We start from the raw sequence: 26,788 nt of genomic DNA, 5'->3' as shown, positions 1-26,788 counted from the left end.
AAATGAACATTACATTTTTATTTATATAGATAATATTAATAATGTTGCAATATATTATATATTATATATACTACAACATGATATAGTACAATATATTATATAATACTAGTAGCATAATATACTGTTATTGTATTATATATATTGTGGTATAATGATATAGTACAATATAATAATATAATATATAGTAATATAATAATTGTATCTTACATGTACTATTACTAATAATATTGCAATATAGTGGTATAGTACAATATAATAATATATAATGCTAATATTGTGCTATGCTAATAATAGAATATATATACATATCATATTAATAATATTATAATGTTATGATGTAATACAATATAATACTAATAATACAATATATTGTAATATAATACTAATATATTAAATATGATACTACTGATAATATATATAATAATATATAATGCAAATGTGAGTAGATCAATAGGTACCGCTCCAGCGGGAAGGTAACGGCTCTCAATGCAGTCATGCCGGCCACATGACCTTGAAGGTGTCTACAGACAATGCTGGCTCTCCAGCTTAGAAATGGAGATGAGCACCAACCTGACATGATTGGACTTAATGTCAGGTGAAAACCTTTACCTTTACCTACCTAATGTGATACTGTTTTATTATTGTATATTTGTATATTTTAAATTGTAATATTTTTTATTGTGAACCGCCTTGAATCTCCGTATGGAGAGATAAAGCAGGATATAAATAAATAAATAAAATGACTGAGATATTACTTACTCCCAGCTGTATTACTCTGTTGATTTTAATTTTCAGTAGGCTATTTGAGACTGGCAACTTTTCAGTTTCTTACCATTGCCAGCAACTTTTTTTAACACTGGGAATTGTTGCTGCTTTGAATGCCTACATGTGGGTGGTCTTTCCTGCTCAAACAGGAAAATAAAATGTCACATTGTGATAAATCTGCTTGCACTGATGTGTGTGTGTGTGTGCACATGCATGTGTGTGCAAGAGACACAGTCCTACCTGTCAGTATGTAAGCATTGCAGCATGCTAGCACTTGAAGTTGACCTCTTACACAATTTGGTGCTGATCTGGTTATCTCTTTTGTTAGCATAAATTGTTATTTTTATTTCAGAGAAAGAGGTTCAGAGAGAAAGAGAGGGAAGTGGATAGGGTACTTTAAGTTAATCATGAGTTTTTACACACATACAAATTCTTCTCCCATCTCCCGAGGCCCTTTCCTCATTGTCTAAAATCCACATTGAACTGGATCATATGGCAGTGTGGACTCAGATAACCCAGTTCAAAGCTGATATTGTGGATTTTCTGTCTTGATATTCTAGGTTATATGGTTGTGTGGAAGGCCCCTAAGTAGAAGTTGTTGGCAGTTGTTTACAAAACGGTACTATCGTGCAACTGTTTTGGATGAATCCTCAATTCACAGCCACTTGAGTGAAGAAAGATACAGAAATCACAGGATTAAATACTATAATTAAATACTATAAATTAATTAAATACAGGGTTAGTCAAAATGCATAGGCCAATAAGCCATTCAATTGAATGGCTTATTGGCCTATGCATTTTGACTAACCCTGTACTATAATACAGTTATTTTCAAAAACTGTATTTAAAAAACACCAACTTTGAAAGACGATTAAGCACAAAATTGCCTAATGCTGTCTGCTTCTCATCTGGCAGGTGCTATCTGACCTGAAGGTACTATCATTTCTGCAGTTTTAATGCACTGTGTAAAACAACAACCAGTGTCGTCACAATGTAAGTCAGTGGGAAATCTAAGCATTCAGATTTCCGAATCTCAGCTCAAATTCAAGAACTCAGTCTAAGGGCTCAGCTACAGTAGCAATTCAATGCACCTCCAAGCCAACTTGAAACTTGCCCGGTTTGAAGATTAAATAAACTATTAATTTATTTTATTATTTATTTGGAGTGCTTTTACCCCGCCCTTCTCAACCCCCTAGGGGGGACTCAGGGCGGCTTACAAAAGGCACAATTCGATGCCTAACAATTACAACATATAATACGCTATACAATACATAAATTTACCACATAATATCATGGTTATAACTAATTAAAACCATCAGACAATATACTAGCATCAATAAAACATCTTGTGGTCAGTGTTCACCAAATCCATGTCCGTAAACCTTTTAGCATCGTCATTGTCCTTTCCTACTCTGGTCATTATTGGTTGTCTTTGTCCATCTGCCAGCTACCCGAACGCTTGGTCCCACATCCAGGTTTTTAGCTTCTTCCTGAAGGAGAGGAGGGATGGTGATGTCCTAATTTCCCTGGGGAGTGAATTCCACAGGCGAGGGGCCACCACCGAGAAGGCCCTATCCCTCGTCCCCACCAGTCTCACTTGTGATAAAGGTGGGGCCGAGAGCAGGGCCCCCTCAGCAGATCTTAAGAGAATTAAGTAGAATAAAGAAGTAGTTTAACCATGATAGTACACCAGGGCTTTAAAATTTACTTAGTGTTGGGGTGAAGACAAAAATGACAAGGTCTTGGACCATGGAATTCTGCAGATACCTTTTCCCCTTTGTTTCCAGCCTTTAAGGCAGTGAGACTCATAGAAGAGATACTAATTTTGAACATTAAAAAATGGGTGGAATCTAATGGGAGGAAATGCTTCTTTCAAGAAACCTAACCTCAAACTCTTTAAAGTGTATAAAGACATAACCAACACATTGAACAGTCTAAATAAATCAACAAATATAACAGAGAGGAAGAGAAACCAATATTGATAAAGGGATCACATCATTTGAGCAATTTGTCTTGGTAAGAATTCCAAAAGCAGCATTTAGTACTCCTTCTGTTTTCTGGGACATGCTACTTTAGAGCATATTACAGTAGTCCAGGTGAAATATAACTAATGCATGAAGAACTATTTCCAAATCTGACGATAGCATGGGCACATGTAGCTGACATCGGGGAGGTTGTATCAGAGTCACAGAATTATATTTAGGGATGCCAGCATATGCTTGCTGAAAAAGGTTTTTCTGTTGGGACTCAGAAAGAACCAGTTCTATGGACACAAGGTCATAGCTCTGGTAGGTAGGAAGCCAATCCCCCCCCCCCCCACCAGCTGTTTATACTTGAGATTAAAGGCTTGGGGCCAGAGGTATTCATCTTCTTTCATACGACAGAATAAACTAAGGAAATGAGTACAAGTTGCCTTGAGTCATTGGTGAAGACTTGAGGTGCAAGTGTCTGGACATGTACAACATTGTGTTTGTGTTACAGAAAAATCTCTTAGTTGCAAATGATGGCAGGGGATTAGCAGATAAATAAATGGATGGATGTGAGGCAGAAGGTATGCTACATAAATTCAGGGTTGGGAAGCTTCCCAAGAAAGACAAGCACACAGAATGATGTCATCTCTATAAATAACAGAAGATCAAAACTGCCACCCAAGCAGCAAAAAACAAATAAAACTCTTCCACTGCATTATTACTGTACATAAGGACCTAAAGACTATGCTTATTCCTCTTATCAGTGGCAAAAAGGGAGAGAATATTGTAGTCTACGAGATTGTTGCCTGTCCATTCTTGACCACTATTTATTCTTGAATGCTGAGCAAGAGGGATCTAGCTGAGCAATAGGTCTTTGTGATTTTTGCCTAGAGAACCAAAAGAACAAAGATAGTCCTCAGGCAGCCAATATACAGCAAAATATCTTGGCCTGCCAAACAACATACCATAAGATATAAGAAAAGTCAGTAGAAGACTTGCTAACCACACCCTGTCAAGCTAAACAATTCTATCAAGTGATCTCTCCATATGAATGGGTCAAACACATAGGTATTTCCTGTACAGTTAGCAGCATCTTTTCACTGAGGGCCATTTCAGACATACATTAATTCTGGGAGGAACTGGGTTATTTAAACCCAGTTCCTCCTGGGATTAAGGCCTCACACTTTCCCACAACCCTGGGCTTTCCCAACTAGAGGTTGACCTGGTAGGGCATCCAGCTACCCCCCAGTCCCCTATTTCCCACCCCAACTTTTGTTTGTTTGTGTGTGTGTGTGTGTGGGGGGGGGGGGGGGGGTCTGCCAATGGTGCAGATCCCTCTGGAGAGCTCTCCTAGTACTCAAAAATGATGCCTCAAGAGGTACGGGGAGGAGGAGTGATTTCAAAAATGTTGCATCATTATGTGGGGAGGAGGGAAATCTCTCCTTCTCCCACCTCCTAATACGTCATTTTTAAGCACCAGGAGAGTTCTCTGGAAAGGCAGGTGCTGCTGGCAGGCCCCTCACATATGCTTTTTTTTTGGGGGGGGGGATGGGGAGCTGGAAGGGGAGGGTGGATTCAGATTCTTAGAGCCCAGATTACTGGGATCACTATGGAGATTGACCCCCGGGTTTGCGAAAGCAATCTCTGGAGTCAATCCTCACAAGGTCCCCACCTGGAAAGATCTGGACCTTAGTTTAAGGTCTGGATCTTGCCAGGTGTTCAATTAATCCAGAGTAAACTGGGAAATCCCAGTTTATTCCAGATTAATTCAGGCTTACCTGGGGTGTCATTTGGACAGCTCAGGTAAACCTGGGACAGGTCCTGCATTTTGGGTATGTCTGAATGCACCCTGAGCTGAATGCTAAAGTTTATGTGACATACAGGTCCTGCCCATGTGACTGTTTAATTCTTATAAACAGCCACTGCCTCACAGTAAGTGAGAGGATAATGGGTTCCAACACCAATGAGTGTGAAAGCACACCAAAATCATGACATTTTATTTTTAAAAAATTCAAAAATGATTTTGCAGTTGAGATGCTCAATTCCATTTTGGAGTGGGTGTCTTGGGTTTCAACAATGAGTAGAGCTACGTACACTGGACGAAATTAAGTGAAAGTGGATCAGGATAAACACGTAAGTGACATGAATCCATTTGGAAATTTCATTACAAAACATACAAATAGGAGTAATATCCACCAAGGATACCGTATTGGGTAATAAAAGGCTACAACTTCATTTGTTTACAGCTTATCAGGGTTGGTACCGAACCGAGTCTTGGATCCATTCCCTGCTTGCATGCTTGCCATTGAGATAATACTTTTGGACCCTGAGACAACTACTAGGATGACCCAGCCACAGTCTGTTTCAGGATATACCACAATATGATGCAATGTGACTACCCTGGCTTGGTGTACCTGACTGCGCTACATCAGATTTAAGGGTTCCCCTGTTTGGGAACCGCTTACAACTGCCATGCCCACTTGCACTGGTAAATAACTGGATCCAAGACTTGTGCCAATCATCCAACAGTTGTGACATTTTAGCAAATTCAATTTTATACAGGGAGAGGCCTGTGTTGGACTGGCTGCATCCTTTCTGTAAGCAGGCTATTTAAGCACACTCTTCTTGGTTGACTTCTTAGCCAATCTTGATACACAAGTTTGCACCTAACTAGTTGAGGGCTGGTTCCCAAATCTCAAAGAACTGCTGGGAGCTGCCATGAAGAAATGCCCATGTTGACACTGGCACTGTCTCTTCAGGATTGCATGAAACCCACCAAGACCACTTGTATAGATTATATGGAGAGGGGAGGGAGAATAGTCTATTAGGAAGTGAGTATACATCAGCTGCCTTTTAAAAATAACTGTTCAGCTGATACCCTTCATGATGATGCTTTATAATTAGGACTGAAAGGCAAGTACAATATTCACTTTGGCTTATTTGATATTTATGTTCCTCAGCTTGGATCTTCTGAGCACAAACTTATTCCTCCAAGTGGTTTGTTTGTGCCTGTGGCTGCTACTGATTATGGTGTCAAACAGATCACCAGTATTACATGTTGTGAGCAGAATCCAGAATTATTATCCACTGCTGTTCATTTGCATTGAACAGATCTGCTTGTGCCAAATCTCAGATGCTTTGCCAAGACAGTATATATTTTTTAAATGGGCCTCTCTGAAATAGGACACTTTTGTGCACTTCTCCCTCAAATTGGTTGTTTAGTTGACAACTGGTCAGAAAGAACTAGCATGAGAAAATGAAAGTTAGGTTGTAAAGTGAAATTGCAATATATGGCTGTATCTTGTGACAGCATATCTAAAGTTGTGTATCAGTACTGACGGCTTGTCAGTGCCCATGGCTTTATAAAAGAGGACATTTGACTTTAATAGGCTGTGTTATAGAGAACGCTACAGAGGGATGGGAGAGGATGGCAGTACTCCAGTGTATTCAGCTCAGAAATAACTAAACAAAAGAAAAACTACATAAAGAAAGTAATTTCCTTGTAGATCCAGGCAGAATAGTACTCCTTTCTATGGTAGGGAGTGGACTGGAAACCCTATTGCATCAAAACAAAGCAAAACCTTGCCTTTAGGCTTAAGGATTCTTTTCCATGCCAGGTATAATTCATTCATGTCCCAGGAAAAAGATTAATCCATGTTGGTGCTACTGAGAAAGACACTGGCACTGTTATACCACACCCTTCCCTTTGGAATGTAACTTTCTGGAGAAAGTAATATATTAAACTTCTTTCAGGATATTGGTTTAGACACAGGAACATGTCCAATGTAGCCATTAGTTCTGAAAATACAAGAATTTAAAGCCCAATCATTTAGGTCTGTCAATTTAATAGTGCACACTTGTGAGTTCAAGATTTGAATTGCAGAAAAAGCTGATGGTTGAAAATCCTAAGATCAGAATGAGGAATCTAGGAACATGCTGTGGTTGTATAATAGAAAACAGAGACATTCACAAGAAGGTGTTGCAATAAAGAGACCCATTTTCAGGAAGAACTTGTCATTGTAGTCCTGCCAGAATTTCTGTCCTGTTTCCCTTTTCTGAATGGAAACAGCAGCCAGACTGGTTCACAAAGAAACACAGGGGAGTTTCCACTCCCTAGAGCAAGCAATATTTAGACTCTCTTTTTCTCTCCCTCTTCCTCCCTTCCTTCCTTCCATCCTTGCACCTCCCCCCCCCCGCTCTATGTGTGTGTGTGTGTGTCTGTGTGTCTGTGTGTGTGTGTGTGTGTGTGTGTGTGTATATATATATATATATATATATATATATATATATATATCACGTTGGCTTTGGAAAATTGATGTGCAGTGTTCATGGTCAAGTATCTGATTTTCTGTTAATGTGTATTTTTAATTTTTAATTTTCAGTAAAAGTAAAAAAAAAAAAAAGAATTCTGCCACAATGAACCTAATCCTCATCTCCAGCGTATAGGCTCTTAGAGAAACCCAAGTGACTAACCATCAAGTACAGGAAATGGACCAGACTTTCCATGGATAAAAGCAAATGATGAACTTCCAAAGAAGTGTGTGTTAAGAGAGAAAACAATCAGAGCAAAGGGTGAGAGGAGAGGTGCCATTTCTGATACTTTTGCCTGATGAACAGGGTCCTTGCCAAATGCTATTGATATTTATAGAGTGTGGGATCAGGAACTAATTGCAACATTTTCATTGATAGCAAAAATCTGGCATTAAAAGGGTAAAGATATGATAACAGCTCAAGAATATTCCTTTCTTAATTACAATAATGTTATGACAGTAAAAATAAGGCATATAGAATAGTTATTTGGATTGCAGAAGGTTATTTTATTACAGTGGGTTTTACTTAGAGACTGAGTCAGGCAACTAACCAAATCCATGGTAATAAATAGCATATGGCACAGAGAATGAGAGTATGCTTGGTATAAGATCTCTGTAATGCCATTTGACAGATCCTCTCTAAATATAAGCTTTTACTCCCATTATTATATGTATAATGCTGCATTTAGTACATTTACCATTCTGCATATGATTAATATGAAGTTATCAGTGCACATGAACAAGTCTCTGTTATAATCTCCTGGGCTAAAATGTACAAGAGAAGAACTCAAATTCCTTTATTTATCAAACCTACATCTCTCTCCTTCTCTTATTTCACAAAGAAGGTGGTCAGTTTGTGGTGTGAGTATGGCTTCATTCTCAGGGAGTACTATTAGATGAAGTCAGTCTTCGGTTGGCATGATTTCATGGCCTGTTCTCATTATGCTTAAAAGGGTAGTTATTTAGAATGAGTCATTACTGCACTTTTTGGGTTGGAGGAGAGGAGTAAATGTATGACTTATACTACAAATGTAATGTTTTTAAATGACATCGCAACTACAAGGCGGCAAAAGGCATTCTACTAGCTAAGAACTGGCCAGCAACTGTACTATGTGCAGGGCTGAGTATAGTTAAGAAAACCATTACAAATTACTAAGGCATTAATATGTTTTGTTTGTTGTTCACTTTTTCAGTAGCAACTTTATTTCTTAATTGTTTTTGACATCATTTGAAAAATGAATGATTTCAGAAAAAAAAATAGTGATTTTCAACTGGTTCAATCAAATGCTCAAACCTGCTTCAGGAAAGAGTCAGAGTCTTCAGGAGGTGCTCCTCCATCCACCAAAGTAGCCTGGCTATGAGAACAAACAAGGAAATCCTTGTGCCAAGCCATCCTCAGGCATTATCTCTCCTCCCAATTCAACTGTGCCCAGTATCCCCTTTCTCCCCTCATATGTACTACAGGAAGAGGCCAACATCTTCCATAATAAAGCAATGAAGATGAGATGTAGAAAGTTCCTATGCTGACATACACAGAGAAACTGAAGCATAATAAATGAAAATGACAGTGCTATAAAAACAATCAACACACAATAAAATTAATTAAGTGTTCTGCAGATGAACTTCATATGTAATGATATTAGCCTGTGGAAGTCAAGTTAGCAGACATGGAATTAATGATCTAGCTAAGGTAGGAAACTATCTGCGGGTGTGATAGCTCCGAAGCCAATTTACATGAAAATGTAGTATTGACCAGACTGCCTGCAAATGCTAGTGGTTATTGTTCCCCAAAATCATTTTTCTATGCTCTTTATTGGGTGCATAATGAAGCACCCAACAATGGCTGACTCAGGCCCTTTACCCATGGCTGGAAAGAAATCTGTTTCTCCCTTTATTCCTATTAACCACTTTAGTGTCATCATCATGACAATTCAAAGAGAGGCAAACCCATTGGAGAATGATGTTCTCAGCCTTTGTCCATTCCATTTTCTGCACATACTTCAGAATTCAGGAAAATATAATCAACCTCTTGATTATGTCCTCTGGGTTATGTCCAAAAGATAGTGGATTTTTTTTTCTGGAGACTGGTTTTCCCCAAGAAAGCATCTTTCCTCATTTTTCAGTGTAAGCCAAGGTGTTTGTTTCCATATTTAAGCTCTGACTCTGGTTTTGATTTGCAAGACATTACAAGTTGGGGAGAGGGGGTGACTTGCAGCAGTGAAGAGGGTGGTTGGGAGTAAGATTGGTATTTTGTTCTTTGATGAAACAGCTGTCTGATCTAATCCATTTCCCACCGAACTGGATTTCCTTCTCCCTCACTCCACTTCTGGGAATCAACACAATGTTCTTCTTTTCTGGGGGGAAAGACTGATTTTAATTTGTTATTCTGTTTTAAAAAATCTGGGCAAAATTATGCAGTTGATATAATAGTGGCCCCCTACGCACAAATGTTCTGGCTTTGCTCTTTGGAAAAGAAATAACTAAGGAATTTACAACTGTGCAAAAGATGGTTGGGATGAGTGGTATTATTGAGATCTGGGAGAAACAGAAATAAGCATCAGCTGATTGAGGTAATACTTTTATGCAGATTTTTCTGGGAATAAACTAGGTATAAATCCTATTCTGGAAGAAAAGTGGAATAAAAATTCAGTGAATGAAAAAGTGAATGGATGAATGATAAACAAAATCCCAGTGAAAACAGAAAGATCAAACTTTCACTGTGTCAAAACCAGATGTTTGTCTGGCTGTCATCAGCTGATAATCTACCTTAGTGGTTCTCAACATGTGGGTACCCAGATGCTTTGGCCTTCAACTCCAAGAGTTGAAGCTGGTAAACTGGCTGGGATTTCTGGGAGTTGTAGGTCAAAATATCTGGGGACTCACAGGTTGAGAACCACTGCCCTACCTGAACCTGAGGTTCAGTCCAAGCTTTGCTGTTTAGGTTGAAGTTTGTTAATTGCTCAATTAGCATCAAATCAAAAAGCATCAAATTGGCAGCAGATATTTAGTACTGGGATAGAAGTCTGCCACTGTTCTGGCCATTCTTCTGAGCTGAAGAATGCTTTTACAGTCTGGAGCAGTAAGTTCATCTGTAGTTCATTATTCTAGAAGGATCATTGAATTTTCACATGGGAATTCTAGAAGGATGAGGATATACTCTATTTATTCAAGTGTACAAACTGTGGGCCTCCAGAAATTGTCAACAATTGTCAAACATAAAATCATATAAAGAAAGTAAAATAAAGACACAGTGGAAGAAATATGATTGACTTAAAACAGATGTAGTGTAAATAAATGAATTGTAGGATTAATTTACTATGGTGAAATTAATTTACTATTCCTGTCCAACCTAACTAGTATGGCTTGGTGTAAGCAATCATAGGAGTTAAATATCTGGAGGGTTGCAAATTTCCCACCTCCAACTAAATGATAGTGGTGCAATTTTATACAGTGTTTATTCAGTCTAGTGTTGGAAGTTTAAAAGAAGTCTAAATAAAGATTTTACCTTGTTTCATTATAAGAGAGAGTTGAACTGGGAATGCATTATGCAACCCTAACACTGCACAAAAACATACTGCAGAATGTGAATGATGAGTCAATGTTCCTGGCTGACAACCATTTCACAATTGCAATGTACAGAAGCAATGCATATAGGCAATGGTTATTCATTTGCTATTCTCTGTACAGTATTTTAATATGTTACCACATGCACATTGATCCAACTTGTGCATTTTTGTTTCTGCTGCTATTCCCCGGATACAATCAAATAAATAAATAAATCAGCATGTATTCTATGACTTCTACTTGCATCTAATACTAATAGAATGCTCGCCCTAGTCAAACATTTCACACATTATGATTTGCTTGTGCAAAATATGGTGATGTGACCAATAATTCAAAGTAGGCCTTGGATTCCAGGTCTCATGAGCCAGCAACAGCCTGGCCATGGCAAGGCATAGGATTGTATGATGGCTAAAACTATTCTCTGCCTATCTGGTTACACAGAGGATGAACATATACTAGCCAGGAATGGGCAACTGTGGCAGGTCTGGGAGTGGTTTTCTGCCCCTAGGACCCTCCAGGGTCATCCAAAAATGCCAGAAAACAAACATATAGAAATAGCTGAAGATCCACATTTGGGTTTGAAGAAGATTTTTAAAACAAATGTTGAACAGTATATGTGGCTCCTTGCAGCATATTTAAAAGGTAAATTGTCACTTCTGGGGTCTTTTAGATGAGTTGTCTGTATTGGGCAGCTTTTCTTTCTTCAGGTCAAAAAAAAGCTGTGCAATGTGGAGGGAGGGATCAAAGTCTACAAAAGCATCCTTGAGAAAGAGCACACTTTGCCCACCCTGTGCTAAACTAATGGCTTAGTTTAAACAGTAATTGATGATGAATCTCTTGCAAAACTGGACAGATTGCTTGACTATCTTCCAAACTGCTTCAAATCTGGTCTTGTCTGGTTTCTGCTATTCTCAGGAGTCTTGACAATTTAAGACAAATGGAAACCTGGTGTTTTTTTCCTTTTTTAAAAAAAATTATCCCAAACAGATTCTGTTTTTTTTACCTGTTTCTTGTTGAGGAAACCCTTGGTATAAGAGGAACTCAGTGTTATCAATATCTAGCAGTGTTTCAACCAGGCCTCCCTTCTTCATTTTTAAGAGAATTAAAACAGCTTTCATAGAGTACTAGGATATTTACTTCTGTAGTTTTGCCAAAATATGCTCACTAAAATATCCTATTTTGGAATTTTCTGATTGTATTGTGTGATTCTTTTTGCTTCCATTGCTCCTACCAGATATGCATTTAATTCCTTTCTATCCTGTTGTATTTGTCATACATTTTATCTTTTTCTCTGCATGGTATTTTAGGGGAATAGTTGAACTTGCCTTTCCTTACATGGGGTGTAATTGTGGATTTCCTTATCAGTTACCTTCCTGGATAAGCTTTCCCTTCATTTTAATCTTTTACAAGAATTATTGTACAACAGTCATGATAGCCTTCAAATGATGATTGCTTCAAGAAAGTGAAGATGATAAAAAAACATAATTTCTTCTAGCACACATCTGAGGTCACTGCGAATTAACACGTTATAATTTAATTCTGCTTCATTCCAAGAGTGCAGTGCCACTCAGATGTCACTTTTCAAGGCTAGATTGCTCCACATCTGCCTCAATGCAGAGCCCATGAATGTCCCTGAAGCCTTTGTACATCCCAATAGGTAGCAGGTGGCCAAGGGTGCATTGTGGCCACCATCATTGCTTTATTGCCGGCCACAAGCAGTTCCCTGGAGTAGCAAACCAAGACAAGAACCTGCCTTAAGGATTTTGCTGTTCATTGTATTAGCTTCTGCCCAATGTCCTAGTTTATCTAGTTCCTTTTGAATTCTATTCTAATGTGATAGTCACTCCTCCATGGCTTTGCATTACTTTCAAACTTGCTAAGGATTCCCTTTCACCTCATTATCTAAGTCAGGCATCCTCAAACTGCGGTCCTCCAGTTGTTTGGGCTTTCAACTCCCAGAATTCCTGACAATTTAATAAGCTCGTTGGGGCTTCTGGGAGTTGGAGGCCCAAACAGATGGAGGGCCACAGTTTGAGGATGCCTGATCTAAGTCAATTATAAAAGATATTGAAGGGTAATGGCCCTGGACAGAACCCCTCCTTCCATTTTGAAATGTAGTCATTGTAGACAACTCTTTGAGTATGGCTTTTCAACCAGTTATGGATTTATCTGGCAATGTCCCCATCTATATGTAAATGTAATGCACATGTACACCCACATGTAATCAGTTTTCTAATAAAAATATTATAGAAGATAATATCAAATCTTTGCTGAAATCCTGATGAATGACATCCTCAGCATTCCCACCGTCTACTAAATTAGTGGTCCCCGAGTTTCCAAAACATTGTATGCTGAGTCCTGGTATTGATGTTTGTGGGAACTTTGCCATTATTTTGTAGCTGAAGAAAAACACCATAATTTGGGCTGGGGGATCTTTCTTGACTGCGAAGCAGGTATTACTTTTTTCTAATCTAGCCTCACCAATTAGTGGGCTATAAAACAGTATATGAATGGATATGTTTCTTATTGCTTCTGTTGCCTTCATTTTGTCTGTGATCCAAAACTAGACCACCCATTTAATTCTGTTTTTTTTTTTAAATAATGAAACTAAACAGAGGCCTGGCAAGTCTACTTCTGTTTTGTCACATAGTTAGGTTTAGATTGAAACCTGTATCTTCTGGAATCCAGTAGTTATCTTGCCCTAAAATTTCAAAGTATGAGAATCCAATTTTATTAATAAAAATTGAAATGCTATGTTTTACTTCTGACTGCAGGTGAATTGGCCATCATCCCAAAATGGTCCTTTCCCCATTTCCCACACTCTAGTGCTCAATTGTGTTAATAGGTGCAAAGAGAGGCATGTAAATCATGTGCTGAGAAGCCAAGTCCCTCTTTTCTGGAAAATAATTAGTGGTTCTTAGCTTCTGTGCTCATAAACACAACTGAACTCCTGTAAAACAATGTCAGCTACTACATGCTCCCTTTGGTTGAATAGCATTTTGCTCAGTCAGCCATTCAGTGGTATGTACTGTGGCCCTGTAATCAAGGACATATCTTAGTTTATGGCTTAGTATAATGATGGCTTTATTTTTGAAAAATTATGCTAAAACTATTCCACTGTTATTGACTATGGGCCGAAATGTGTTGTTAATTTTGGCTAGAGAAGAACCAAGTAATGGGTTTTACCTTTATGTTGGTTCACCATTTAGCCATTGATTCAATGGATCTTCTCTAGTTAGGATGGGCAAACAGAATTCTACCCCCAGTTTCTAATGATTTGATTCTTGAGACTGAAAAACAGTTGAACCAAGGCCTGATTAAACTTGATTATTCCTAATACATATTGCCTATTTTTATGTTCAGCCTAAATAAAATTGGATTTTATATGGAAGTAAACCATAAAATGCAGCTAATATAAAGAACTTTTAAAATACAACAAAATCTATACACAGCATATATTATTTTTAATATATGGTAGATGGTAGATGTGCTTGTGGAATGACTAGAACAAGAAAGCCCAATGAAAAGATTGCTATCTTAATTAATTAAATATATTTTATAGGATCTATGAGCAGACTTTTTCACACACCCTCCCTCTCTCTTCTCCTCTCCTCTGATGTCATAGTCAGAAAATTGTAGAGTTCTGTTCACCAATTTAAAGCCCTTCCTTTCAGGAAATAATTGTACCATATAATCTATTTAAATGTTAGGATTTCTTGTTGATATACTTACATTTGTAAATAATGAATCTAGTGTTGTTTATCTGGTTGTTTTGGATATTTCAGTTATATGGCATATATGGCTTTGCTGCTGTATTAAAAAGAACGTTATGCAGAAGTCAAGGTTCAAAATGGCAGCAAAGCATCATTTTAGACAGAAATGTTTTTATAATTTTGGCAGGAACATCCAGCAGTATCGATATGTAATGGAAATATTTAGTTCCCACCAAAAACTGAAGGATGTAAAGGTAGTCCAGACACTTTCCAAAAATACAGACTGCCATTGAGATACCTGTCTTGAGCAACTTTTTGGTTTAAAAAAGGGGGAATGCAGAGATGTATATATTAAATGCGTACCTCAAAATAAATCTGAATGGGAGTATCAATCTGCCCATAGTTCTCACCCATATCAACCCACACAGGGACATTCACAGAGATCCGTTCAAGTGGAAGGCACTCCAAGCTCTGAAATGTACTCACTTTGGTGCTGCAGCTTGTCTCTACTCTCCATAATACATTCAGAAAATATCAGGAAAGAAGTATCTTTTAAACTTGGACTTCAAAATTGAAATCATAGGTTCTGTGGAGAGTGATCCAGAAAGATAAATGGAAGCTTGGCTGCATGATGGTGTTTGTTTAGCCAGGATACTGATAAATCGAGGGAGGAGTTGTTGATAGATCCTTTATCCATTTGATCAATGACTTTCCCCAAGTAGTGCCTAATATTTAATAGTTCAATCAGGGAAAAGAAGTATCATAAGATAGAATCCAACACAGATGTGGGAAAAGGTAACATTCTCTTCCCCTGGCAGAGGCCAAAAACGAGTTGTGGAGAGTAGCTAGGAATTAGTGTTAGAAGATGGCTTCCAGGCTTAATGTCAGCTTAAAAAGAACTATTTAAGGTACTGAACCCATCAGTAAATGTTGCGGTACCATGGATAGCTTCCTTAAAGTTCAATTTCCAGGTTTGTATTTAATGCCACTACTGATATGGAAACCAGAAGTCACCACTTGTGGGAAGCACATAAGGAATTTTTCAGACAGCTCCAAAGGCTTGGGTAGGTGGATGAGGGAATCAATCCCCCTCCTCACACACACCAAATTTTTCCCTATGAAAAGACAGGGAGCTGACTGGCGATGGCAATTTTTCGGTGGTGGTAGGGTTTTTGCACCAGTTTAGCTACAGAGCCACCTGGAAGTAGTTCTCTGGGGTGTGATGGGAGCCATTGGACTCTGTGGCTGAACTAAAAAATCCACATCACTTTGGTCAAGTGTGAAGAGGTCCTTAATGTCATTGCTTTTGTAGGTTGGATGCCCATTTATATGTGGCTTTGATTTGCATGTTTGTCTGCTAAGACTTAAGTATATTCCAATGTGCCCTTTATATTATTTATGTGAACGATGAACCATTAGTGAGGGAAAATTTGAACAAGGCAAAAGTTGACATTGCCAGTAGCTTTCTCTAAACAAATTAACTGCTGGGAAAATCCAACATTTGCTTTCTGGAAGCTGGCCAATGGAGTCGGTCAGCATTTGAGACATATAACTCCCCCTGACATTTTAGTTTGAAAAAGTAGCAACACTGAATGCTACAGCAAGGATCAGATGAAGGTTTGAGAGAGACACTGGGTATTGAATAAATAAAAAAACAAGAAGTTGAAGCATTTTGAAAGACAAACATGAAAGGAACAAAGAGTGGGGAAGTCCACAGTTTGGGGTGGGGGGCATCTGTTTAACACACAAAAGCAGAAATGTGGGGCAAAGAAGATTTGCTTCTGTTAAAGAACACTTTGCTGTTTTGTGTCAGAAAGCTCTCCAGAATGAAGGAGATTTTCAGCTGGAGTAATGAAATAGGTATACCATAACATAAAAGTCAGTTGTCCCTAGACAAAACAGAGGAAAATGAAGGGCAAAACAGCAGAGGGAGTCTGAGGACTGTGAAGGCTTCCAGGGAAATGCTAGATGTTCCGTTAAAATTTTAGCTTTCGTCTTTCAAAATAGATCATGCTGTCAGGGCTGGATATCACTTGGTTTGACTTAAATTAGGTTGACTCCTGAATTTTTGCAATTTGTTACATACATTCTTTCATATTAAGCTTTTTTGAAGTCATCTTAAGTTTATTCACATATTGTATGAATAAACTGTGTGAATATTTTCCCTCTCTCATCAGGGGAAGCATAAGAGTCTATGATTGCTCTTGTGGGATAAGAGAGGTTAAGCCTGAAATATAATTCTCTTGGTGAAGTTTTTCCTCTATGTGTTTGGATCTTCTGGGAGTATTGCCATTTAACTCTTATGCACCCTGTCAGAATCTTTTGTCAGCATTCTTGATGAAGGAGGATTATAGCAAACTAACACTGTAGCCATTGGTTAGCTGTGTGAGCACATCCAGGCTCATTTTTGTTGCTCTTGAACATGGAAGGTAGAAGCTAGGCGCTCAAGAACACCTATGATGAAAGTGGACATACCTTCCCCCTCCCAACCCAATCAAGCAATAGCTAGAGAAATAGAGGTGCATGTTGGACAGGACACACACATGCACACGCACACACACACAGAGGTTGTAATTGTACACCATAGTGGGATCCTAGTAGAAGGAAGATCTTAAAAAGTACATAAATGGGCATAACCTCCATTATGATTGTGTATGTCCTTGTGTGTCATCTTGGGTTGAATGCTGTCCTTATGTGTCGTCTTGGGTTCCTTAGCAGAAGGATGGTTTTTAAATGCCATAAATAAAAATGTGATTTTTTAAAAAACTCAATGAGATGAAACATATGCTATAGTTTAAAGTGCTTCTCTTTGTGCAATACAGTGCAGCACTCAAATCCACAGTAGATGCATTCCTGGTCTTCAAGTGGATATGCATAACTGCAGTTACTAGAAAGCCTTGTTGAAATGAAGGACTTCCAGCTCAGGAATACTATAAGTTCATGCTGGAGATTGTATGTAAATAAAATCTTAGATACCAGTCCAGTGGATGCAGGGGTCATTTTGTACAAATCCACAGGTTTGATCACAGACTTACAAATCTGATATGTTATTGAGACCAAAAAGGAATAGCTGGAATAAGAATTTGGGTGTCTCCCAAATACACAAACACTTTGCAGAGTGTTTCTAGGATATTTTCCCTGCAAAATTGTTGTTTTAACATGGAATGCAGTGTGAATGAAATAAAGACTTTCATGTGTTGTCGATCAAACCTTTATTTCATTTAAAACTTTAGTGAAATCAGTTACATCAACCAAGGCAATGCCAGATGAATGCCCCCGTTAATTGTATAATACATGAACAAGAACCTCTATTACTCCCCAGGTTTCCCTTCATTGGAAAAGTTTTCCAATAGAAATAGGTACTTTAAAAAAAAACCAAGGCATTTCTTACTTGCCAAAATATTGTAAAGCAATCATTTCAAATGCTATGAAAGTTTAAAAATATGGTTTGCACTGTAGCATATTTTACAACTGTTAGGTTAAACCTAATGCCATATAAAACCCAAGATTTTTGGATGAACCTTTAATGTAATATTTCTGTAAAATGACCAAAATGAAAAGGTAAGAAAAAGGCTTCATAATGTCACTGTTGTTATTGTTACTGTTGTCCCTTCTAATTTCAATGAATTATAGATTCACTCTATGATTACGTCAAAAACTTATTATGTAATCTCCCATTAATGTAATTTGAAGGATGCAATCCTAAAAACATGCACAGGGCAGTGGGTGAGGAAAATGGGTGCTTTGTTTTTTTTGCACAGGGTACCTAAAGGAACCCAGGCAGAGCCCGCACTTGGTCAATAGCCAGAAGAATGGAGCTGAGCCTAGAAGTTTCTCACTTGCTTTTATGCACTGGGGTGGTAAAATTGCATGGGATTATAGGATTGCTCTAGATCCTCTTGAATAGGGAATCTCCTTGTTCAGTGTCATTCAAAGTACATTCACCAGAGCATCCAATGGTTATGGTTATGGTGGCCAAAAGGATTCTAGCTTGTACAAGCCCTTAAGAGTGGTGTATGAAAACAATGAGATCCCAGTTGTTCAGGACTCTATTTCTGCATCGTTGAAATAAGCAGAAGTCCTGCTGACCTCAAAAGAAGCAGGATTGCATCCCAGGTTTTTTTCTGATTCCTGTAGCAGTACTGAAAAAAGAAGCTGGAGGGCTGAAAGTTGGGCAGTGAGGCAAGCTAATACTTGCTGATCTAAAGCAAGGTTGTTACTGTATGCCTGCAATTTGCTTCTACCTTATAGCAACCCTACCAATATTTCTTGGCAAGATTTGTTCAGAGAGGATTTGCTCTTGACTTTCTCTGAGGCTGAGTGAATAGGACTTGCCTAAGGCAAGCCCATAAGTTTCTATTGTTCAGCAGGATCCAAATGCTGATCTGCAGAGTTGTAGGTGAATGTTTAAACTACTATACCATACTGATAAGTAAAGCAAGTGATAAGAAGGTTTTCTCTTCCCCCTAAGAAGTGAGTTACAAATGTACCTTGTTTCTGCCAGGGTGGATAGATACCATATCAGAGGTAGAATATCAACACAAGGTGTCCTCAACAAATATGCTTGTATTTTCTGTACAGCTATGCTTGGCTTAAACTTGACAAGTGCCTTCTTTACTCAGTGGCTGGGAAACTGTACTTTTTAGTGAGTGTTTCTGATTAGAACAGCTGTGTGGCTTTGCCTATTGCTTTTGTTGGTTTAGTTTAGGGGTAAGGAAAGAGAAGTGTTTGTTTGACTTATTGCAGGTGAAGACGAAAGGCAGACAGATGAAAAGACTTCCAGCTTACAACACTTTCTTTTTCATATTACATTCTTTACACTTTTCTGCAGAACTTGGGAAAGTTACCTTTTGAACTTCAACACCCAGAAGCCCTCAGCAAGTATGGTTATCAGGATATCTGGAGCATTTTGAGAATTGTAGTCCAAAAAATCAGTTTTCCAAGCTCTGGCTTTTAAAGCCAATTCCATACCAGTTTCCCATTGCAAACTTCTAGATGGTTATTTGCTTGACAGCCTGTGACAGCAACACTGCATTCTGTTCAAAAGTCACCAGATCATTATCAGAAGAGACAAGTGAGGCCCAAAACACAAACCCCTATACCGAAGAAGCTTCCACAGAAAGTGCTCAAAAGTAAGACCTCACCCTTACTCTGGGACTACACCTCATTGTGGCTGTGTCTCTTAGTTTAATGCTAAACAATTCTGTTAAATATATTTCAATATGCTGTTATGATAGTTCTTTTAATTAGCTTGTTTGCCTAATCTGTAGTCTTGCATTAAAATTAGCCTAGTAACAATATGCTCTCTCTCTCTCTCTCTCTCTCTCTCTCTCTATATATATATATATATATATTAGTGAGTCCGGTCTTCTTGTAACTAACCAATAGGATACCAGCCATTGTAGTTTTGGATTGCATTTTCCAGAATACCCACACCATCCTGGAACCATTTTGAATGGGATATTGGCCAGATTTCCAGTGAAGGATATGCTCTTATCCCATTCTGGAAATTGATTTGAGGGGATCCCCTTGTACCATTCCGTCATTGATCAGCAAAGTTCTCTCGCTCTCTGAGTTGCATTTTCAGGTGGTTGATAGGTTGCTACATTGTGTGTTTCCACCAGGCAATGGTGTGCACTTAAATCTGGATTCAACCCATATCTGGAGAAACTGCACTAATCTCTTAAATTGTTAAGGACTTGCCACTCCAACCAGGGCAAGAAGAGGTGGGCAAAATTGGCTTGGCTAGCAAGTGAACTTGTTTATCCTACAAACAGGGTGTGTATCCTTTTCGTGATACGGTGGCCACTGTCCATGAAGAAAGGAAAAATGGACCATATGACATTTGGGGGAAGAGCTTGAGGGATGAGCTAGTCTCTAACATATCCAATATGTAATTGGCCCTGGAATGTAAAACAGACAGGAATCCTGCACTGGAAATCACTGGAGGAAAGGGATGAAAATGTAAGAATGGTATCCTTCGGTGAGTAGAAGGGATATGTTGCTACCCAGCGAGTCAGGAGTGGGGCTGAGAGATGCAACTAAGTAACTGATAATAGACTTGTGCCCCTTTCTTTTTTACTTTGAACTGACCAAAGCAAATTGAAGTCAGAGGTGAGCATCTCCGAGTGAGGGCTCCTGAAGGTCAAACTGGAAGATCCGATTAGAATATTCTGTAATTAGAATCAAACAAAATAACCAGTAAAGGGGACTTTGTTATCAGTGCTGTTGAACAGTAGGACACTGGAATTTAGTTTTCCAAACTATATGTTATAAAGTCCAAAGGAATATTGTTCAGCCACAAATTAGCTAGAAAACTCTAGGTCTATAATCTTATATAGACAGAATATATAGTGATGCTGTGAAATGTTCTTGGATGCTCCTGTTTTAATTTTTGGCCTGGGCTTTTTGACATGGCAATAACAAAGAACATTTTCAATTTGTATTCTCATGCTCTTGGCAGGCTATTTTATTTAGGGTTTTTTTTATTGTGCTTTGCCAAAAGCTGATAGGCATTTCAGCTACTGAAAGCAAGGCTGTGTGTACTTTGTATGAATGAAACACACTTTTTACAAATTATGCAAAATTTCTTGTGAATTCCATGCAACCAAGTGAGCTTTCAAAATGCTGATCCCAGTGACTAAATAATTTTAAATAAAATTATTAGTAGATGAGAGGAAATTGATAGGGTTGAGCTGGATGGAAGCAAAGATTGATTTTGAAAGAAACTTGTGTACTAAGGATATACAAAGGGGGTTGCATTTCTGCTAACTGCTAGAAGCCATTAAAGTCTTTGGGAAAGGGCCAGTTAGAGCACCCACAGAATCTTGGCAAGGATTGTTTGTATCCTTCCTGATGCAGTTGGATATAGCTCTCATTATTCCACCTTCCACGGACTATATTAACCAAGGCTGATCTTCTCAGAAGCGAAATGTTCTTTATATGGTTGAAACTCTGGGGTCTGAGGTGTATGTGTGTTTCATGTAGAAGTTCACAAACTAAGTCTTGCAAATTAATGGACCTCAGTTTGGATGGTCTGGAGACCTTGAGAGAAGCTGCTAGGTTAGCTCTAACAAAATCAGTTTTAATGAAACCAAACTGGCCTACCACATGTACTTTTAGCTGCACCTTGATCTCCATGGGAATAGGCCAGTGGTTTAGCCATACATTATAGTTTTCTTAATTTACCATTTTAGTAGTAATAATAATACTTTTTAAAGGATGTGGAAGAAGCCACATGGCACAAATAAAGCCATGCAAGCTTTTACAGCATGAGTCATTTTTTTCCAAATCAAACTGCCAGCAGGAATTGCCCTCAGTTTTGGCTAATTTGCATGACGTATGCTCCCTCTTTCCTTCTTCCCTCTCTATCGCGACTATAAACACCCTTTAACAATGAAGAAGGAGCACCCTTTTAAAATGTCAGGGACATGTTGCAAAAGCCAGTTTTGGTTGTATGACAGCTAACCTGAAATCATGAGCCATTCCTGGAATACTTTGCAAGAAGCAGCAGTGGTAACCCTAGAAATGCCTGGTTTGTGGATTCAAGATAAAAGGGGGCTATGCTCTATAATCATGATAATGCTCTTCCTGGAAAGAGACCTGAACTTTTATTTCTATATATGAGTATTTTCTATTAGTCCCTGTATTGGTTTCTTTATGTGAATGAACTATAGCTTAAAAGGCAAGAATTTTGTTAAAAAGAAAATTGACTATTTTTTTTATTTCAATAGTGTTCAGCATTATCCATGGTGTCATGTATCCATGCAAAGTCCAGAAATGTCTCCACCACAGATATGGGAGTCAAGCTGTATAACCAAAGGAGATTCTTTTTCTTTCTGTACTATGTCAGAATGCTGAATATCTATGTTTCACATTTTAATATTTACTATGGTCGTGCCCAGATCCGATTAAAAAAATTATCTCCGAATTATTTGGCTTATTTGAATGCCCATAATGGCAAGGGCTCCAGAGCCATGTTTTTTTCATCCGAAACAGACCACGCAGCTGCCAACCATAGCTACTTTCAGTTTTTATTCTGGAACACGTGGAGTGTGGAATGGCTGCTGCAAACTCACACGGGTTTTCCCTGTAAGCCCTGCCTGTTGGACCAATCAGAATAGAAGAAAGCCATGATGTGTCTTACCCAAGCTGGGTCTATATAAACAGGGAGAACACCTCCATTTCTCAGTTGTGGCCATTTTAATCCTGATAGTCCGAAAAATGATGGGAAGGTGAGACCAGGGAGCCCCCCCCCCCCCCCCCAATTGTCACCAATGAGCTGGATCTTCCAGCATTTTTTGGCTGTGGGCTGAAAATGGCTTTTTGGACGCCGCCTGTTTTCAGGAGGCTTGCAAAAATGGATCCACAGGTGCACCAAAATTTGGATACCAAAAAACGGATTGCGTTTTGGCCGGATTGCACAACCTTAATATTTATCTCTCATTGCCACTTAGGGGTCTGCTAGTTTGAGTCCAAACCCGATTTTCTATGGATTATATGAAATAGTTTCATTACAGGTCAATTTGAAAAGTAGCTCAGGTTCATCTACTCAGGTGCCTTTTATTATTTATTTATTTGTTTGTTTATTTATCTCCCGGATGGGATACTAAAGCAAGCTCCTCCATACTTTTTACTTGTTGTCTCCTGATTCTTGCATCTGTTCAAACACTAATACCCATTTCCCTTTTGTCTTAGGGATCTCAAGGACCTCCAGTGGGAGACTCCGAAGACTTGGTGATCCAACAAGTCCAAGTAAGCTTCAATAACAGATTGAGCGTTTTTGGCTTTTTGCCCTCATTAGATGTAAAGTCATCAGAGGGAAATGCCAGCTTGAATTTCAGTACACTCATAACTATCCCTAGATAATTAAATCAGAAGCTAAAAAAAAAAAAGACAGCCAAAGTCTTCTGGTATTTGTCTATTTTTTTAACAGATATGGGGAGAAAATAAGCAACCAATATGCTGGCAAGAGATATATTGGTGTTGAGAAGTGCTTTACATATGTGAAGTGGGACAGAAATAGTAAATGAGTCTTGTACATGCTGGCTGCACCCCAGCCTCTCTTTAGCATAATATAAATATGTGGAGAGATGCTATGTGAGCACTATGCAGTCTCCACCTAAAATAGCAATATTTTGTAGCACATTTCAGTGAGTGGGTGTCATTATGAAATGCACAATCTGCAACTGAAGTGTGGAACCAAAAATGTGTTCTGGGCAATTACAATGCAAAATGCACAACTGCAATGCACAGTGTTGCTGAATGTACAAGTCAGTTTCTGCTTTCTGTGGACTATAACTTTGTTATACTGAGCATAATATCTCTGTTGTATTGAGTAAAATAGTTCTGTTGTATGGGAGCAAATAATTCACCTCTCATACATATTGCAACTTACAGGATATTGGTTAGTGGTTACTCTTTTACTATGATGTTTACTTAGTTTTTAAAATATATAATTGTTTTTGACTTAACATTTATGCTTCTAGTTTTTTTTCTTTTTTTAGTTTATTTATTTGGGTCTAACAAGTAGAGTATAACATAATCACTTTTCCTCATGAGGAAGTTTAGAAGATAACCTAGGCAACTTATATGGTATGTATATGTGTGTGTGTGTAAACAATTTAACAAAAAAGAGATTAAAAAGTTCAATTTGTAATCACCCTCATCCCCTACTTGTATCCATCCTTTTGCACTACCCCCTCCCCCCCAGAACAGTCATACATTTCCTTTATCATTCATTATGTTTGTTGTCTCGTAAGAATAGTCTGGTTCAATTCCTTATATTTTCTGTTGCCTTTTACCATGACTATCAGTTCTTCCTATTTTCCTTCCCATTTCCCCATGGGGTATCCATTGGTATATTTACTTTTCCTGTCCATTATGTAATCTTGAAGCATAAAGTCTGCTAAATATCCATACCATTTTTGTATATCCCATTTTTTATAGTCTTTCCATCCCAGGGCAACCGTAGCTTTGGCCACAGCTAGCATCTATTTAGTCATCTCAGCCCAATCTTTATTGCCACTTTTCCCTTCCAGTTTCAGAGTAAAAAGCTGTTTCTTACTCCACCCTATTTTTGCTCTATTAATTCTTCCATTTCCCCATTTATTTTTCTATAGAATTCTTGTACCTTGGCACAGTCCCACCACATATGGACAAATGTTCCAGTTTCACCACATTCATGCCAACAGCTTTTTGATGTTCTTTTTTTGTAATATGAGCTATTTGCTGGGGGGTCCTATACCATTGTCAGTATTTTCAATTATATTTCTTTGATCTTTAAATGTTTACATTTTTATTGAATTTATAAACAGTTCTAAGTCCTTCTGATTACAGTTTATTTCCTCTTTCCATACTTCTAATAGGGTGGGTTTCAAATTATAAATGTAGAGGTAAAGGTTTCCCTTACATTAAGCCTAGTGGTGTCCACCTCCGGGGGGTGGTGCTCATCTCCATTTCTAAGCCAAAGAGCCTTGCATGTTTTCAAACTGCTAGGTTGTTAGAAGCTGGGCCTAACAGCAGGAGCCCACTCCCCGGATTCGAACCTCCAACCTTTCGGTCAGCAAGGTCAGCAGCTCAGCGGTTTAACCCACTGCACCACCAGGGTTATCTATTAGTTTCTTATACATCAATCCCATGACGCCTTTACCTTTGTCACATTTTCCATTGTAATGTTTGATTGAAATCTGTCTCCAGACTATCCTTCTTCTTCCACTCTTTTGCAACATTCCATGCCATAACAACCAATTGTTTGACCCACATTTGTCTCTTAACTCCCCCAGTCTTTTGTTGTTCCATCTGAATTTTAAAAATCAGAGGTGAGGATGCTTGCCATAGATGCAGGCGAAACGTCAGGAGAAATGCCTCTAGAACATGGCCATATAGCCCAAAAAAAACCCCACAAGAACTTAGTGATTCCAGCTATGAAAACCTTCGACAATACATTAATAATTACAGATGTTATATAGTTTTTAAATATCAATTTGATTCACTATGTTGAGCTATCTGAAGAAAGGACATGATATAAAAGTAAGAAAATATGAGTTTGGACAAGTTACCTTTTCTTTTTTCAATGAGAACCCTTGATTCCTCCAGTAATATCCCATTGGCCATAGTAGCTGTGAGATTGTTGGTATAATAATGACAGCAGCAGCGGCAGCAACAACAACAATAACAACTTTTCTTAAGCATTCTAAAAAAATTGAATGCTAAAGATATTTGGGTATGAATGGAAACAGTATCCATTTTCAAAAAAATGTTCCTTAGTGTCAATAAATTCTGATGAGAATGTTAAATTGACATTTTCAACAAAAATAATAGCATTTTCTTTCCTGAAAATGCCATCTTTTATGCAGAAAATGTGTTTCTTATTCAGAAGATTGAGTTTGCATATGATGACATTTCTCTTTAGAACACTCTGTTTCTGAACAAAGTAACCTATGTGAATGTTTATTTTGCACAAATCCCAAATTGTGAATTGTCTTTGAAAATAGCAGTGTTCAATGATTTGAAATCACAATAAGAAGAAAAATGTCGCACTTCTTTGTCCTTATTGGCAAGGATGGCATTTCTGAATTTCTATCTCCCTCGCATATGGTCCCTTTGCAGTGGCTGACTGAAGCCATGCCACTAGAAAAATAAATAGAAATCTAGTGATCTTAATAGGTAGAAACATAAGCCACACAAAGATGATCTGTTCCTGACAGAACATGTATGAGCAGAACGAGAATCGGAAAACAGAGCTCTACCCACTAGACACATGGGCTGATTCAATAAACAATCTCTTTTCAGCTGCAGAAAAGCTGCCTGGCACAGACAGGGCCTTGCATCATTGAATAGTATGCCCCATGGATACTTTCTTTGACAACGACGTCACTTGGATGGAGTCAACCTGCAGGTGGCTGCTTTACTTTTAAAAAGCAACATTCAAAAAAATCAACACTCCTTCTTTGGCACAAGGATGCTTGCACATAGGACTCTTCTGTAGACCTGGCAAGAGAGAGAAATTATACTATTGTAAGATACAGATTGGTTTGTTTGTTTTAGGAACAAATAATAAATTGTATTGTCGAAGGCTTTCATGGCTGGAATCACTAGGTTCTTGTAGGTTTTTTCGGGCTATAGGGCCATGTTCTAGAGGCATTTCTCCTGACGTTTCGCCTGCATCTATGGCAAGCATCCTCAGAGGTAGTGAGGACTACCTCTGAGGATGCTTGCCATAGATGCAGGCGAAACGTCAGGAGAAATGCCTCTAGAACATGGCCCTATAGCCCGAAAAAACCTACAAGAACCTAAATAATAAATTGCACTATTCCTTGTTTTCAGAACAGTTTGTACACTTCCTCAACCTTTTTATCCTGGAGAGACCCTTGAATTAGTTTTCAGGCCTCAAGAAACACCTACATATAAATTATTATACATGCATATATGCTTCAATTTGCTCCCACCTTTTTGTCCTCAGGTT

The 26,788-nt window shown here is 38.3% G+C and overlaps 1 protein-coding gene across 1 annotated transcript in view; it reads left to right on the top strand.

Annotated features, from left to right (window-relative positions):
• The window catches only part of SEPTIN9 (septin 9), a 259,663-nt gene that overhangs the window by 25,418 nt on the left and 207,457 nt on the right, over positions 1 to 26,788 (top strand). The window contains exon 2 of the mRNA XM_060764567.2: positions 23,020 to 23,076. Within this exon, the coding sequence (XP_060620550.2) occupies positions 23,020 to 23,076 (57 nt within the window). The remainder of the gene's footprint in view (positions 1 to 23,019; positions 23,077 to 26,788) is intronic.

This window comes from Anolis sagrei, chromosome 2 (assembly GCF_037176765.1).
Source record: "Anolis sagrei isolate rAnoSag1 chromosome 2, rAnoSag1.mat, whole genome shotgun sequence".
NCBI classification, from domain to species: domain Eukaryota; kingdom Metazoa; phylum Chordata; class Lepidosauria; order Squamata; family Dactyloidae; genus Anolis; species Anolis sagrei.
The sequence above is the reverse complement of the archived record's forward strand: the minus strand, read 5'-3'. Positions and strand labels throughout refer to the sequence as shown.